Raw genomic sequence first — 17,107 nt, forward strand, 5'->3', positions numbered from 1 at the left:
CTTACGATCAAGTCACGTGACATTCTAGATGGTGACGCTCTGGTTGCTCCTTGCCAGCGCTGCATTTTTCGAGGGATCACCATCGCATCTTGTTTAGTGCGGTTCTCCCGTGGTTATGCAAGCATCACGGCCTGCAACACGACGCCAGAACCGCTTCTTTTGCCTGAGGGGACCACTGTTGCCAGCATTACCGAAGAAGCACCGCTTTGTGTCGTCACTGGTTCATCTGCTTCGTCATTCTCAAAGTGTATGCCAGCGGAAGATGCATTTCCTGCTCTCAAGGCCACTTTGTGTGAACATCTCAACCCAACGCAAACGGATGCCTTGCTAGCGTTATTAATGAAGCACAAAACTTGCTTTGACGTTTGTTCCGAAGGTCTGGGTCAAACAACAGTGACCGCCCATCGTATCGACACCGACGGATCCCCTGTGATTCGCCGCCGCCCTTACCGTGTGTCGGCTTCTGAGCGCAAGCTTATAGAAGAACAAGTCAACGACATGCTCGCGCGCAACGTCATCAGGCCTTCGACAAGCGCATGGTCTTCTCCTGTCGTACTAGTGAAAAAAAAGGATGGCTCGGTACGGTTTTGCATTGATTACAGGTCACTCAACAAAATCACTCGTAAGGACGTCTACCCAATGCCTCGCATTGACGACGCTCTTGATACTTTACAAGGTGCCGAGTACTTTTCAAGCCTCGACTTGCGCTCCGGTTATTGGCAGATTCCAATGCACGAGTCTGATAAAGAGAAGACTGTGTTTGCTACGCCAGATGGGCTCTTTGAATTCAATGTAATGCCTTTCGGCCTGTGCAATGCCCCAGCCACATTCGAACGGATGATAGACACGGTACTGCGGGGATTAAAATGGAAGACCTGCCTTTGCTACCTGGACGACATTGTCATTTTTTCGTCGAGCTTCTCACAGCACCTGGAACGGCTAGACGAAGTCCTCACGTGCTTAGCTAAGGCCGGTCTCCAGCTCAACACTAAGAAGTGTCGGTTTGCCAGTCACAGCATCAAGGTATTAGGTCATGTCGTCAGTAAACATGGCGTTGAGCCCGATCCCGACAAGGTTGCCGCGGTGCTGCACTTTCCTACACCAACCACACAGAAAGACCTCCGCAGCTTCCTTGGCTTAGCGTCGTATTTCCGCCGCTTTGTACGTGATTTCGCTACTATTGCGGCTCCTCTGCACAAACTTCTGACCACGAGCGCACCCTTTGTCTGGTCGGATGACTGCGAAGCCGCTTTTCACACCCTCAAGCGATGCCTCACATCACGGCCAGTGCTTCGCCATTTCGACCCTGCAGCACCTACTGTGCTACACACTGACGCAAGTGGACTTGGCATCGGTGCTGTCCTTCTTCAGTGGAACCAAGCTTCCGAAGAACAAGTCGTGGCCTACGCGAGCCGTACTCTGTCACATGCTGAGCGAAACTACAGCATCACTGAGCAAGAATGTCTCGCCATCGTGTGGTCCATCCAAAAGTTTCGTCCTTACTTATACGGCCGGCATTTCACAATAGTGACTGACCATCATGCTCTGTGTTGGTTATCGTCTCTCAAAAATTTGTCGGGACGCCTTGGCCGTTGGGTACTACGATTGCAAGAGTATGACTACAGCGTCACATATAGGTCGGGCCGAGAGCACCAAGATGCCGACGCTTTGTCCTGTTGCCCGCTCTCGCAAAGCGCCGAAGTGTCCCCTTCCATCTGTTCGTCACCGCCCGCCAAAGTGACCAAACAGACGGCTGCTCCTTCGAAACAGTTAGTTGCCTCGGCGGACCTTCTTTCGTCCACAGATCTCGCCTCGCTCCAACATGCCGATACCTACTGCCGCACAATCATCGATCGGCTCACTGGCTTATCGCGTGCTCCAAACAGCCGCCTAAGACGACAACTTGCCCGCTTCAAGCTTCAAGAGGGAACATTATGTCGGCAAATTTACCATCCTCTCGGTAACCAATGGGTTCCCGTCATTCCTCGCTCACTTCGTCTGGAAGTTCTACAAGCGTTTCATGACGATGCGACAGCTGGCCACTTAGGGTTCCAGAAGACCTACGACCGCCTCAGGACTCGCTGCTTTTGGCCTGGCCTCTCCACTTCTGTCGCCAAGTACGTCGCTTCCTGCGCGTCATGCCAGCACCGAAAACGTACCACGTCTCTTCCCGCAGGGCCACTGCAACCACTGCCGTGCCCGTCCACTCCCTTTGAATTTGTGGGCATAGACTTATACGGACCTCTTCCGCTTACGTCAGCCGGTCACCGCTGGATTGTTACTGCCGTAGACCACCTTACTCGCTACGTGGAGACGGCAGCTCTTTCATCTGGTGCTACCTCTGAAGTAGCCGATTTTTTCCTTCACGCTATTATTTTACGACATGGCGCACCGCGTGTGCTCCTTAGTGACCGTGGCAAGACATTTCTTTCACATGTCCTTGCTGAAGTCTTAAAGGCCTCTAACACTATCCACAAGACCACATCAGCGTATCACCCAGAAACTAATGGTCTGACTGAGCGTTTTCACCGAACTTTGTCCGACATGATCTCTATGTACGTGCAACCAGATCACAAAAACTGGGACACAATACTTCCTTTTGTCACGTTCGCATATAACACTGCCATACAGCGTACAACGAATTTTAGCCCTTTTTTTCTCGTGTATGGCCGTGTACCGACTTTTGTTCTGGACACCGCCTTTTTGTCCACATCTTCCAATCCATCTTCATCTCTCCCGGAAGAGTTCGCCGCTCGCGTCGCCCGCTGCCGTGAAATCGCCCGTGCCAACACTGCTACCATTCAGGACAAGAGAAAAATCGACATTGATGCGAAGCGTCGAGTTGTTGTGTTCCGCCCAGGCGACGAAGTCCTTTTGTGGACACCTGTTCGTGTACCTGGGCTCTGCGAAAAATTCCTTCACCGGTATCTCGGTCCATACACCGTCCTGGAACGAACATCTGAAGTCAACTATCGCGTTGCTCCTGTCAACGCGGCTTCTGATCGTCGTCGCCGCCACACCGAGATCGCCCACGTCTCTCGACTGAAACGATATATTCGGCGTCCCAACCCTTTCTAACTTGCTGCCCTCTTTCGCGAAGGGGGGGAAAATAGTGTGAGCGCTGACTATGTACTTCATCTTCATCTGCATGACCAAACCATTGTAGTGATCATCATCGTATGTCACGCGGGCTGGCTCTCTGGCTCGTGCGCCTGGATTAAAGAAGGATAACCTGGTCGCTGCCGTACCGGACGTGGTCTCATAATATATATATATATATATATATATATATATATATATATATATATATATATATATATATATATATATATATATATATATATATATACACCATTCTACGTGCAAGTCATACCGCGAAATGGGCATCGAAGCCGCAGACAGTATAAAAGTCGCTTAGTTCATTGCGATGGTTGTCTGTTTTTACGGCAGCTGTTTTATTAATTACGCCAGGTTAAATACTGCACGAATTATTTGCGAGCCACTTTGTTCTACGTTCCATTTGCTGTCTCGTATATTACGTCGCCCTTGCGGTGAAACAGTGGCTTACATGCCAGCATTGTGCTAAGATTCCTACTCGCCTGCAATATATCCTCGCAAGAGGGGACGCATCTTTACTTCTTTCAGAGGCAGTTTCAGCACCATCGTGGCTCGATTGTAAAGGCCACCACACAGATTTCCCAATTGTCACCAATGGTGGCGGGCAATGTTGCCATTGAAATCGGATCTTGGAATATTCCCATCAGAGCCTACGCTGTGAAGAGATTAAGTTTGAATTGTTTGTGTTTGATGAAAGGGTTCAAAACTTCCACATTATATATGCTGATAGAAATATTTGTGATGACTTCAATGGACCTACTCATTTTCGATGTTCGCCTGTAAAGTGTTCCTTGCGTAACCAGGTCTGCTTGTAGGAGAAATAAGTAGATGTGTGACGCCCTGGGTCATCATTGTTTCTGATGATTCTTTTGGAGCTTAAGACTCAAGCTTCAGTAAACATTACCACTTCGTTTTGCGAACAAAAGGCTTACTGTTGAAAGCGCTGTGAGCAATTGAGGAAATGTAAGAACGATTGCGTTCACCTCTCAGTGATGTGGCGATGGCGTCAAAAAGGCAATGAGCAGAAAGATGGCAAGAGGTGTGTCAAGGTAAACGGAGTGAGTCTTCATTACGAGTGTATGTGTACAAATGCCCTAGGATCAGTCATGACCACTGGCTTTTACAAATGCCTCTAAGTTCACTATGATCGGCGCACACGAGTACGCATTTATTATATCTCTCTCTGCCTGGCATTCCCCTTTTCATGAAGGTTAATGAAGCCAATCAAACTTCTTCCTTTTTTCAGGTTCACATTACTCTCTCCTTAATTGTTATCTCTACTTGTCGTGGCATTGTTCAAGAATATCTGCAATGAGTGTTTAGGTATATGATCTCTCCTTACAAGAGTTGTCGTAGCATATGAAGTGCTGCTTACAATTTCTTTCATAAGTTTTGTTATTGAAAAAAAAACTTCGGATCTCTCATACAACGCGAAAATCGGCATCTCGCGTTGGCGGCATCAACACGAGTGGTGCGAAAAGACAACGGCACGTGGTTACGTCATCCTATAACGTCACAGATCGCCCAAATGTGTGACATTATTGTGACGTCATCTGGCGCGATGACGCAGTCGCATGCCGTCGTAGCATTGTAAGAGGTTCGACGATTATGGAGGCATTGCATGACACGAGGTGTCTTCAATCTTGGGGGCAGTAAAAAATCACATGGGACTCACAGGTTTGGTTTGGTTTGGTTTTTGTGGTACATAGGCAGCTTAGGCCATCATGCACCAAACGCATGACCGGCATGATTATTTTAAAATGTTGGGATGCCTCGCCGAGTCCTTGCCTAGGCAAGGGCCTTGAGGATACCAACCAGGTCTAAAAAAACATCGATCGTCTTCTCAAAAGTGGGAAGCTCTACGAGTTGTCCCTGTGTATTTAGACATGCAGTGTATAAGTTTAGAGTTTGTCTAAAACACCTGCTTCTTTTAGGAAGCTAAAAACTTCTGAGTTATCAACAAGCGCGTCTTCACTTAAAAGCAGTGCAGGATGAAGAGGTATATGTTGATTGTAAAATACGATAAAATGTTTTTTCTGTAATTCTTCCAGTTTAGTGCATGACATTAAAATATGATATGCTGATAGCTCGCCTTCACATTTCGGACACGGAGGTTTGTCCTGTTTTGCTAGTAAGTAACTGTGGGTGAGGTGTGTGTGTCCAATGCGTAAACAACATAAAAATACTTCTATGAACCGTTCTTGGTGTGCGCAGGACTTCTATTCTTCTAAGCTGGGTTTCACTAGGTGGAGCTTGTTTTCTGTTTCTGAGTGCATTCTAGCCTGCCATGCATTTATGAGTTTGTGGTGTACGGATTTTACGACATCTTTGTAGGGAATGCTGACGTTCTTAATTTCTTTACGTCGTGCTTTTGCTGCACTTTCATTTGCTTTCTCGTTTCGACAGATTCCGACGTGGCTCGGTACCCAGCAAAGCTTTGTGTTGTGTGCCTGTTCTATAACTGTTATGTTGTGTAGGATGTCGCCTATCATTGGTACACACGCATTTCTCGGATGAAGGGCTCTTAGTACACTTAATGAGTCTGTGTATATTATACTGTTTTCGATGTTTTCATTTTTTATTTTTTCCACCGCTATTGATACAGCGTAGCATTTTGCGGTAAATACGGATGCACTTTGCGGTAACTGAACTGTATGTTCGCAGTGATTGTGTATTACCGCACTTCCAACATATGTGTCGATTTGAAACTATCGGTGTAAAATGCTGTGTGTCTCGCATGTTTTGCCTGAATTGCTAGAAATTCTTGTAGTATATGCTCATTCGGGGTTTCCTTTTTTTGAAATTGAGTCAGCGTGAAGTCGCACACAGAGGGGAGGCAGTACCAAGGAGGGAGTGCATTGGGTCTCTGGGCAATCAGCGGTAACGTGTCCTTTATATTTAAATCTTGGCACATCTCTTCAAATCTGAGGAGGGGCGGCCTAATTGCTTGGTGTATGTTAATAAATAATGTTCTGGATGGGCACTGATTTACTACAGCGTGGCAAGGGTGGTTGGTCATTGATCGAATCTTTAGAACGTATGAGCATGTGAGCATGATTATTCTGTCTCCCAGTGGTGGTTCATTTGCTTCTACATACAGACTTTTTACTAGTGGCGTCCTAAATGCACCGGTTTCGAGGTGCAGACCTTGGTTGTGTACCGGGACCAGCTGTTTCAGATAAGATTTTCTCGCTGATCCATATACTATACTACCATAATCTAGGCAGGATCGTACAAGAGAGCGATAAATTTGTAGAAGGCCTGTACTCTCTGAACCCCAGCGTTTGCGTGACAAAACCTTCAGTATGTTCAGAGATTGGGCGGCTTTTTTCTTTAACGCTTTTATGTGTGGAAGGAATGTAAGCCTTTTATCAAATACTATACCCAAAAACTTGTGTTCTTTATTTACTGGTAGTTCGGTTTGATTTAGGCGTAAGGTAGGGTCTGTCTGTATGCTTCGTTTGAGAGAGAAGAGAATGGCCATGGTTTTTTGTGCAGAAAAGCGGAAACCATTTCTGTCTGCCAATGTTGTTAGTTTCGCTAACTGCACTTGTCTTTCACATGTCGATGTGTTGCAAGATGTGATAGCTATTTGGAGGTCGTCAACGTAGAGTGAGTAAATGATAGACTTGGGTATTACTTTGCTGATCGAGTTCATTTTTATGACAAATAGGGTTGTGCTTAGAATGCACCCTTGTGGTACTCCATTTTCTTGAGTGAAACTTTTCGATAGTGTTGAACCTAGGCGTACCTGGAAAGAACGGTTAGATAGGGATTCTTTGAGGCAGTTCAACATCCTTCCGCGGATTCCTAGCTCATCCAGATCCTGGAGGATTCCGAATCTACAGGTAGTGCACATGTCGTATGCTCTTTCTAATTCAAAAAAGACGGCCAGACAATTTTGTTTGTGTACGAAGGCTTCACGGACGGTGTGTTTGAGTCGTGCTAGGTGATCGGATGTGCAGCATAGTTTTTTAAAACCGCACTGATGAATATCGAGGAGTTTGCGTGATTTTAAGACGAATGACAGTCTCATATTAACAACACTTTCGAAGGACTTTGCGAGACAGCTGGTGAGAGCTATCGGTTTGTAGCTACTAGCACTGGTTGGTGGCTTTCCCGGTGTCAAAAAAGGGATGATGATGACCTTCTTCCAGGCCTCAGGTAATTTTTAGATATCTAAACTTGGTTGAATGATGTTAAAAGTATTTCCACGCCGCGTTTGGAGAGATGGGCTAACATTTCTTAGTGTATCTCGTCGGGTCCCGGTGCTGTTTTCTTGCCTGCTGTCAATACTGTGCGTATTTCTTGATAAGTAATTAAGCAGTTGTATGGTTCGCTTATGTTCCCACTTGTTGGAAGTCTTTGTTTTTCTGCTGCATGTTTGTGTTTAAGAAATGATTGTGTATAATGTGACGAGCTGGAAACAGCACAGAAGAATTCACCTAGAATATTCGCCTGTTCTTCAATACTTGTCTGTACGCCAGGAGGCGTCAGCAACGGTACAGTGAACGGAGAAAACTTGCCGTCTATCTTCCGGACCCGTTCCCACATTTCCTTTGATGTGGTGCTGTTTATGGAGGAGATCTACTTTTGCCACGATGCTTTTTCAGCATTGCGACGGATGTACCTGGCCTTGGGACTAGCTTTTTTAAAACTTAAAGTTTTCCTGTGTTGGGTACCTGCGAAAGGTCTCCCAGGCTTTATTTTGCTTCATTTTAGCTTCTCTGCATTCGTATGTATACCATGTTTTGCGATTTTTTTTTGCGAGTCCGGATGTCTGAGGGATAGATAGCCGGGAAGCTGTTACGATGCAGTTTGTAATACATTCGTTTTGTTCATCTATGTTGAGGCCTTCTGTCTCTAGTTTTTCCAGGCAAGCCTTTTCTTGGAATAGGACCCAGTTGGCTAAATGTAGCTTCCAACGTTGTGGTTTTTGTTGAATGACTTGAGGTGTTGTTGTTTGGCTGATTAGTATGGGCAGATGGTCGCTTCCATATGGGTCGTTTAGTACAACCCACTTAAAATCCATAAAAACAGATAGTGAACAAAATTATAAGTTTATTCAGCTCATTTTTCTTGAGCTAGGAGAGCATTAGGTTGCTTTTCCTGTATTAAGTGGGAATATGTTATTGCTCAATAAAAAATATTCAATGATTTGGCCTCTAGTGTCAGTTTTTTTCACAACCCCAAAAAAACGGAGTGTACGTTAAAATTTCCAACCACCAAAAATGGCTCTGGCAGCTGTTCTATAAAGTGTTCTAAATCAGAAATGGATATTTTAAGATGTGGCTCCAAGTATGCGCTGCACAATGTAATCGATTTAAATGTATGTATGGTGGCCACCACGGCTTCTATTCTGCTTGTAAGTTTGTGTTCTCGCGCTGTTATTCCGCTCTTGACTATATTTGCAACACCACCTGAGAGCCTACTTGCCTGCTCTCGGTCGTGCCGGAATACACTGTAATTTTTCAAGATGTTTCTATGTTCAGGACCTAGATTAGTTTCTTGGAAACACAAAGCTACTGGTGAGAAAGTGGCTCGTATGTCCTTTATGTCGTTTAAGTTATGTAGGACCACCCTACAGTTCCAGTGTATAAAAGCCATGTTGTATGTTACGGGTAGTGTAAAACTTAAGTTTTGTTATCAGGCCTAGTGATTCTGGGCTTGTCTTTTTTCCGATCTAAGGAGTCCCGCCGTCTTTCTAACGTCGACGGTCCAGGACTACCCTGACTTGTGTCCATCGCATCGCCTGATACGATCGACGGCCGTCCTGATTGTACAGATTTTTTCTCGTTTAGGCTAACCGCATGGAGAGAGCCTTTGAGGCTCGCTGACTCTAGGGTTCGCACAGCCTGAGTTGGAGGTAGTGGTGCAGCGGGAGCTGCGTCCACTTTGGGCGCTGGGTGCCCTGCCCTGACGTCACTAGGTGTGCCCTGGGCAGGCTCTGAAGGCCGCTGTGTTGCCGCACCGTGTTGCAACACAACGGAGTAGTTTCTGCTTTTGATCAACGAAAGACGCTTCCGCGCTTCTGTGAAGCTGATGTTTTTCTTAACTCTAAGAGTAACAATGCTTTTTTCTTGTTTCCATATTGGGCAAACACGCGAGTACGCAGGATGACTACCCTCGCAGTTCACTCTGCCGTGTGGTTCGACTTCGCAATTTTTAGAAGTGTGTTTGTGAGAGGCACACTTAGCACATGTGTTTGGCCTCTGCAGCTCTGTGAGCCGTGGCCGTATCGTTGACATTTAAAGCATCGTCGCGGGTTTGGTATGTATGAGCGTAGTTTGAGTTTGGTGTATCCAACCTCCACAGTTTATGGTAGTATGCTCGATGTGAAAGTGAGAACGAAGTGTTTTGTTTGTATTTCCTTTTTTTCTCGTTTGATTTTCATTCTATACAGATTTGTGACGTTTTGGACCTTCAGTCCATCCAGGAGTTCTTCTTCACTTACATATTTGAGGTCATCATCAGAAATGACGCCTCGGACAGTGTTTAGTGATCGGTGAGTTGTAATACACACCGGAATGTCTTCGAACGCAGTGAGTTATTTTTGAAAGGTTCTCATACTGGTGCTTGTACAGTACTTCCAAAAGAAGGTCACCGTTGGCTAGTTTCTTGATTTTACACCCTTGCCCTAAGGTGTCGGTTAGGGTTCTGGATACTTTGAAAAGGGACACATGTCTCGCTGTTCTTTCTGCGTGCTCGCTGTGAATAACATGAAATCTTGGGAATGTGCATTGGTTCTTAGTGAAAAATTTTGATGTTACATCGGTGCGCGTCCTCTTTTGAGGGTGGCGATCAGGTTAAAAGACTGGAGAGTCCATCTAGTTTGTGTGTGCTTCAGCAGCAGTAGCAGCCGCCCAGCATGGAGCCCAACGAGGGGACGGGACAGGGTCTCACGAGCAAGACCTGCCCACGCCAGCTTTATACCACGACTATAACCGAATATGGCTTAACTCAGGGTGGTTAGCCACACAAGGTTAACCCTTGCCGCCAGAGAACAAGGAAGCAAATAGAAGAGAGGAGTAGACAGGACAGACAAAAATTGGGGGGAAAGACGAAGATGTAGGGAGAGAGAGATAGAAAAAGGCGAATGCCCATTTCCCTTGGGTGGGTCAGCCTAGGAGTGCCGTCTACGTGAAGTCGGGGACAAAGGGGTGTGTTGCCTCTGGCGGGGGGCCTTAAAGGTCCATGCACCCGGCGTCGGCTCAACCCCTAGGATTCCCTTTTCCCCGGACACAACAAAGTCACGCACGGCTAGGTGTGGGAGGGAGTCGAAACCCCCCCATTAGCTCGGGTTCGTGGTGTCGCTACACACCAAACGCCTGCTTGCACAGGCGCCCCTGCGGGAATGGGACTCATAGCCTTCGGAAGGTTGCTGAACAGGATCAACACATCGGGTGAGATGAAAGAGAAGAAGGCGTTCGCCTTTCAGTCGAATTAATCGAAGTTTGGACTTTTTTCCATAATTTTTTAATACTAACCGGTCCTTGGCCAATACCGGCTGTGGGCATGAGCCACAGTTTATCGAGTCCTCTCTACTCTACTTAGGTGAGTACATTAGAGGCCCTGTGGAGTTTTTCCTTCGCAAGTAGTTCTTAGGTAATGTCACTAGCATATCGCGGTGCTACAGGAATTGCCAATATTCCAGTAATGGGGTGAATGAATCATTGTTCTGCATCAATTGTTTCTTTTTTAATAAAAGGTCCCGACTCTTCGTCCAGTAGTAATGTGCCTACTGAGAAACACGAAGTGCATTGACCAAAAGTACATGAGGCTGCTGGTCAGTGACAAGTCGCTCTACCGAGAATGCGACATTGAGGTAAGCAACTTTCAAGTATTCTGACTATTACCCGTTGAATCGCTCGGGGCGAGTTCGCACTAGTGTGTGTTCGTCCGAGAAGTGCATTACGAGTGCTTTACTACAACTGAACAGTGTCTCGACTAAAAACTACACCATAGCGGCAACCACAAGGTTCTCGCATCTTTGGATTTGGCGCTGTTTGCACGTTGCTGACCGGAAAATTATAGAATTATCATCACCGCGGTCGTGCAAGCGTTCCTTCAAAGCGAGAAAGAAGTTAGAGAATGAAAGGCAGAGAATGTAGCCAGCGTATGTAAATCGTCCACTTGCTACTCTTCGTGGGGAGGGGGATTGGGGACTGAAAGACAGGAAGAGAGGTACGTAGAAAAAAATATAAGATAATAAAATGAAGAATGAAGAAAAAAGTAAATACCCTCTCCGAGGTTTTACCTCTTGGGCGGGTACGTGTGCTAACATAGAGGCTTATTACGCGTTTTAAAGGTGCCACTACAGCTTTTCGAGCTGACCGATACTCCTTAAATGTCACAATAGTAGTTTTATCGCATGCATCTGTTGCGTAAAGCCGTTCAAAGGGCCGAAGACACAGTCAATTGTTAAAGTAGTTCGGGTTAGAAAACGCATGCAATGTTCATGAACGCACGCTCGGCACCCTCGGCTGCTGACCCGCAGGTCGTGGGATCGAATCCCGGCTGCGGCGGTTGCATTTTCGTTGGACGCGAAAATCCTGCAGGTCCATGTGTTCAGATGTGGATGCACGTTAAGCAACCCCAGGTAGTCCCGATTTCCGAAGTCCTCCACTACGGCGTCTCTCATAACCATATGACGGTTTTGAGATGTTAAACCCCACATATCAATCTATCGTACTCTCGGCACCAACCGTTTCTTGAGTGGAGCACTTTATACCACTCGCACAACTAAATACGGTGAACCTGAAATTTCTGTCCAGGTGAGACGACAAATCTGGCTTGACAACAAGGAGCTCTTCGCCGAAGAAGTGCTCCCCCTGCTCTCGGAGTACGTGAGCGAGAGAGAAGAAGCCCTGTGGGGGCTGACGGTGACGGCCGAGTCGCCCTTCGCCTTTTTCAAGCCCACGCCCAAGCAGCGGCGCCAGAGGGGCATGTTGCAGCGCCTCTTGGCCATGGTGAACCGTAACCTGGTCCTGTACGACATGCTGGTGGAGATCCTTCGTGCCGCGTTCCGACAAACGCGCAACGTCCACTACTGCACTCTGCGCGTCGAGCTACTCATGGCCTTGCACGATTTGGAGGTCAGTGATTCCGCTTTAACAGCGGATCTGTTCTAAAGTGACGCGTCCGACGACGGATGCGCGTCCGCGCCGCCATGTTAGAGTTTCTCGATACACCCATAGATGGCGCAACTGCCTCGGTCACAGACACTCGTTTTTATTTCGAGCATATGCCCTCGAGCCGGTTTTAATAATACATGTATAGCGTAAAAATAAAAATCAATGGCTTTAGCATAAGCTTCATACTGGCACGCGTGTTTGTTGTCTGATTGGGGCGTATTCGTGTTTCACCCACACACACAAATTATTATCATTGCTAAGCACAGACTATGCTGTAATGTCGGATAACCTGCACGATTGTTTGAGCTCCTGTTAGGATCACGCGTGGGACACGAACACTAGAGTTTATTCTAGAGATTATGCGAGTATGTTGGATAAGGCTCGCATGTTCTATGCCGCATAAATGCAAACCGCCCCGCCTCACCGTGGATCAGTTTATCGACGGCTGGCTCTCTGTTCGCAGCTGTCAGTGTACAGCGTGTATTGCAATAGTTTGGCTTCCGTCTGCCGAGCACAGGTTGGCCTGAACAGAGAATATCGTCTTTAATACACCGACGGCTGTCTTCGTGAACGTTACGACCACGTGATAATATCATAGATACTTATGATATCGGAACGTAACTTGATATTGGAGTATCTTTTATATTTATCTAATACTGCCCACTCAAGGAGGAAGGGCAATAAAAATGAAACATAGATCGAACACATTTAGAAGGGCCAATCACCTGCAATTCTAATTATTTAAAAGAAACTATATAGGCTCATTGAAAAATTGTGAGCGGCTAGAATCTTTGCGGCACCTGGCGGAACGAATCTAAACAACGCGCATCTTCCTCCGAGGTCTTTGAGATCCACTTTGCGACGAAACATGAATAGAGGAATACATCATGACACACGAATGCTGAGGTGCGGGTGCCAATATTATACACCTAACCCAAGGATTAAGGCAGCCTCCAGAATTTTACTCGTGTTTGTTATCTGCGCAGCGAATGTTGTTTTATGTGATTGCTGGTGAGCTGTACAACCTTCCTATACTTTATAATGCAGGCACAAGAAATCACAGCCGTAGACCGCACCCACAAGTTCACGTGGTGCCTAGATGCTTGCATCCGGGAGAAGAACATGGACGAGAAACGGTGTCGCGAGCTGCAATCCATCCTTGAAGTCAAGCGTGGTCAAGAGGAACTGCTTTGGTAAGCGCACGGCATCAGCCACGACAATGCTGTCTGACTCGGCAGTTATTAAATACGCTATAGTCTCTCTCGCGACACTTTAAACGAATATATTTTGGTCTTTTCTTTTTCATCTGAGTCCGGTTGTCACACAATTCAGTCGCCCGGCCAAAGTTTAAGCACTTGCTTAACATACAGCGATCTCAAACTGGTGGCTGCGTTCGTGCTTGTGAACATTGTAGATGGAGAAAGCAAATATTACGCATATCAAAGGCGCAAGGTCAATACGCAATTATCGTGTTTGGTTTGGTTTGGGAGAACTTTATTTTCGAAAATACCAAGACGTGTGCCCTAGCGCACGGCGGGTCGCTCCCACGATGGGACAGTAAGGCCGAGACCTATCGCCGCATCGTGGACCCACTGGACAGCCCAAAGTTGTGATTTTACGTCCAGAATTCTCAGAGCGGAGTCCCATGTGCTGGACGATGCTGTATCAGTGCCGCGCACCAAGGGCCACTCCCAGAGCATGTGATGTAATGCGGCTAAACGGCCTCATTTCGTACACGAGCTAGTTAAATAGCCGCCGAATAAAGCTTGTGGAGAAAGGCACGGTTAGGGTACGTCTCCGTTTTAAGTATTCGAAGTGTCAACGCCTGCGCTCTATTTAGCTTTCTATGTGGATGTGGAAAGTTTCTCCTATTCATAGAGAAATGCTGGGTGATTTTATCGCATGTAGTTGGCGGATTCCTGTTTACCAAATCTCGAGATCGACCTAGAGGTACTGCGTGGCCACGGACAGTTGATGTGTTTCTTTGCTAGAACATACGTGGATACCTAATTCTAAAGACCCTATAGTGTTTCATAGGCAGCGCTGAAACTGCGACGCTATGCACTAAATTAGGCCTGCCGAAGACTATCGTTTTTCGACGACATTTGCAGCGAAGCGCGCGGATACGCGGCCAATATTTTTGTAAGTATAGTCGGGTACAACTTCAAAATTCTGTGGCATTGTCTTCTCCAAGGTGGATGTACACAAGCTTGGCCCAATCGGCGCGCCCTCCTGACTGACGTCATGAGCAGGGCGGCCAGTAACCCCTCCTTCGGAGAACATGATCGGGACTATTTCTTTACTGGAGGAGGTGATGGACTGGCGCACTTCGGTTACCTGGGCGGGGCTGCTCCGGAATTCTTAAGTTGTGCCCGACTATGGTGTGGACCTGGTACTGTTCAGGCACGGTATTTTACTATAGTGCGCTTGTGCAGTTGAGGAAAACTTGGCAAGTGTTCAATCAATCAATCAACCATAATAAGCGATCAGTCTCATACTGACGCTCGTATGCGCTGACATCCAATACTTTATAACGGAGTTTGTGTGTACTCGTAAGAATTGCTCACGAGGGGTACCCTTTCGACTGCACATGAATAGTAAGCAAATAAAAAAAATTAAAGAAGTAACAGGATTAGTTGGTGCACGTCCATTAAGTTTGCTCGTGCTGTGCTATTGGACACGGAGATGAACTATTCAAAATGGTTGGTTGTTTCTTTCTACAATTTGTCTTTTATATAGCTCAAAAGAACTATGAACACGAGTTACACATTATACCGTATCATTGCACAACGTAAAGCGACGAACGTCTCATGAGGCTGTTTAAAATGAGGTTGATCAAGTACGAATATATAACACAATGTAAAAAAGATGCAAATACCAACTAATTTATTTAACGTTTCAGCGATCTTGGCTTGGCACTCTGTGACCCGCATGCCATCAACTTTCTCGGCCACTCGGCAGTGAAGGCCATGATTCACCTCGTTAACCTTGAAGCTATGCCGAGGGTCAGGGTAAGAATGATTTTTAAAATCTCCATAATAATAATAATAATAATAATAATAACTACATTCACTGCAGGACAAAGGCCTATCCCATGATTCGCCAGTTAACTGGGTCCTGTGCTTGCTGCTGCCATTTTGTACCCGCAGACTTCCTAATCTCATCGGCGCACCTAACTTTCTGTCCCCCCTTCGTGTGTTTGCCTCCTCTAGGAATCCAGTCACAGTTACCCTTAAGGATCAATGGTCATCCTGCCTACATGCCCGGCCCATGTCCATTTATTCTTCTTGATTTAAACTATGATACCCTTAAACCTGGTTTGTTCCATGACCCACTCTGCCCTCTTCTTGTTTCTTAAGATTACACGCATTATTTTCCTTTCCATCGCTCGCTGCGTCGTCCTCAATTTAGGCTGAATGCTCTTTTTAAGCCTCCAGGTTACTGCTCCGTAGGTATACGTAGTGGCAAGATAAAGCTTCTTCCTCTTGAGGGTTAGTGTCAGATTACCATTCATGATTTCAGAACGCTTGCCAAACCTGTTCCACCCGATCTTTATTCTTCTAGTTATTTCACTCTCATGATTCGGCTGCACAGTTACTACCTGTCCCTAAGCAGAAATACTCCTTTACAACTTCCAGCGTCTCTCCACCTACCACAAAGCAATGTTTTGTGCCCGGCGATGCTCTCTGGATTTCGTGCCGACCGGTTGTGCCCCCGACAACGCAGCTCTGGCCGCTGTCGTAGTGTCGTAGTGTCCTACGACAGCGCAGCTCTGGCTGACTGGCTCGCCCTACGCGATCTCCTGACGCCGGTACCCCGTTTTCGAACTCCTGCGACTGGGTCCATTTTTCTTATCTCCTCCTTATTTCCGTATGTGGGTCTCTCTGTCCCGGCACCATATCTATTCCTATCTTATCTGTTTTAGTCCTTTCTATCCCTTTTAATCCCTAATTACTTCCATCCCTCGTGAGCCACTGTTGAGGTGTCGCACTATGATGCAGGCAGTTACGTGGCTCTTTTTTATGTTCTTTACTCTCCTTAAATTTAAGAATCACCTACATTTTTTTTCCGAGACCGTTGCCCATTATTTTAGTTTTGTGCATATTAATTTTCAGATCTACTTTTCTACTTTACGTGTCCAGTTCTGTAATCATGAGTTGCCATTCATCCCCTGAGTTACTCATCAAGGCAACGTCATCAGCAAATCGCAAATTACTAAGATACTCTCCATGAGCTGTTATTCCTAACCCTTCCCAATTTAGGACCCTGAAAACTTCCTGTAACCACGCAGTGAATAGCATTGAACCAAGAAATCATGTCTCCCTGCCTTACACCCTTCTTCATCGAAATTCTGTCGCTTTCTTTATGGTGGACTATGGTGGCTGTGGATCCACTGTAGATTTCTTCCAGTATGTTTACGTAAGGCGTGCACTCCGGACTGACGTGACAAGCTTCAGATCTCCAGATATATCTAATGTTGCATCTAGGCCCCTGATTTCATGGCCAACAGCGATGCAAATACCTTAATGGTATATCGTAAACATATACTTCAGAATGTAAATTGCGTAGTTTTTTTTTTTAAATTGACAAGTGCACTTTCACCGAAACTGAAAAAAAAACGCTTTTTTTTTTCGCTGCTGACAATGTGGCGGTGCCTCGCCCATTAATCTTTTTCCAGTGTACCTACGTTACCAAAACGCCTCAGCTCTATACTGCAGCTATAATCTGTCGTCGATATTTAGGAATAAAAATCCAATTTGGCTGTTATAAATTGTGACACTTCACTAGGGCCCGAATTAGTTCGTAAAAGTAGCCTGAATCACCGTCAATGAATGACACAGAAATATTTTACGACA

At 46.2% G+C, this 17,107-nt stretch overlaps 1 protein-coding gene across 1 annotated transcript in view; it reads left to right on the top strand.

Moving 5' to 3' along the window:
* The window catches only part of LOC142774476 (negative elongation factor B-like), a 54,090-nt gene that overhangs the window by 17,577 nt on the left and 19,406 nt on the right, over positions 1 to 17,107 (top strand). The window contains exons 2-5 of the mRNA XM_075874814.1: positions 10,826 to 10,942; positions 11,892 to 12,212; positions 13,299 to 13,444; positions 15,154 to 15,256. Of these exons, the coding sequence (XP_075730929.1) occupies positions 10,826 to 10,942; positions 11,892 to 12,212; positions 13,299 to 13,444; positions 15,154 to 15,256 (687 nt within the window). The remainder of the gene's footprint in view (positions 1 to 10,825; positions 10,943 to 11,891; positions 12,213 to 13,298; positions 13,445 to 15,153; positions 15,257 to 17,107) is intronic.

This window comes from Rhipicephalus microplus, chromosome 10, assembly GCF_043290135.1.
Source record: "Rhipicephalus microplus isolate Deutch F79 chromosome 10, USDA_Rmic, whole genome shotgun sequence".
NCBI lineage: Eukaryota > Metazoa > Arthropoda > Arachnida > Ixodida > Ixodidae > Rhipicephalus > Rhipicephalus microplus.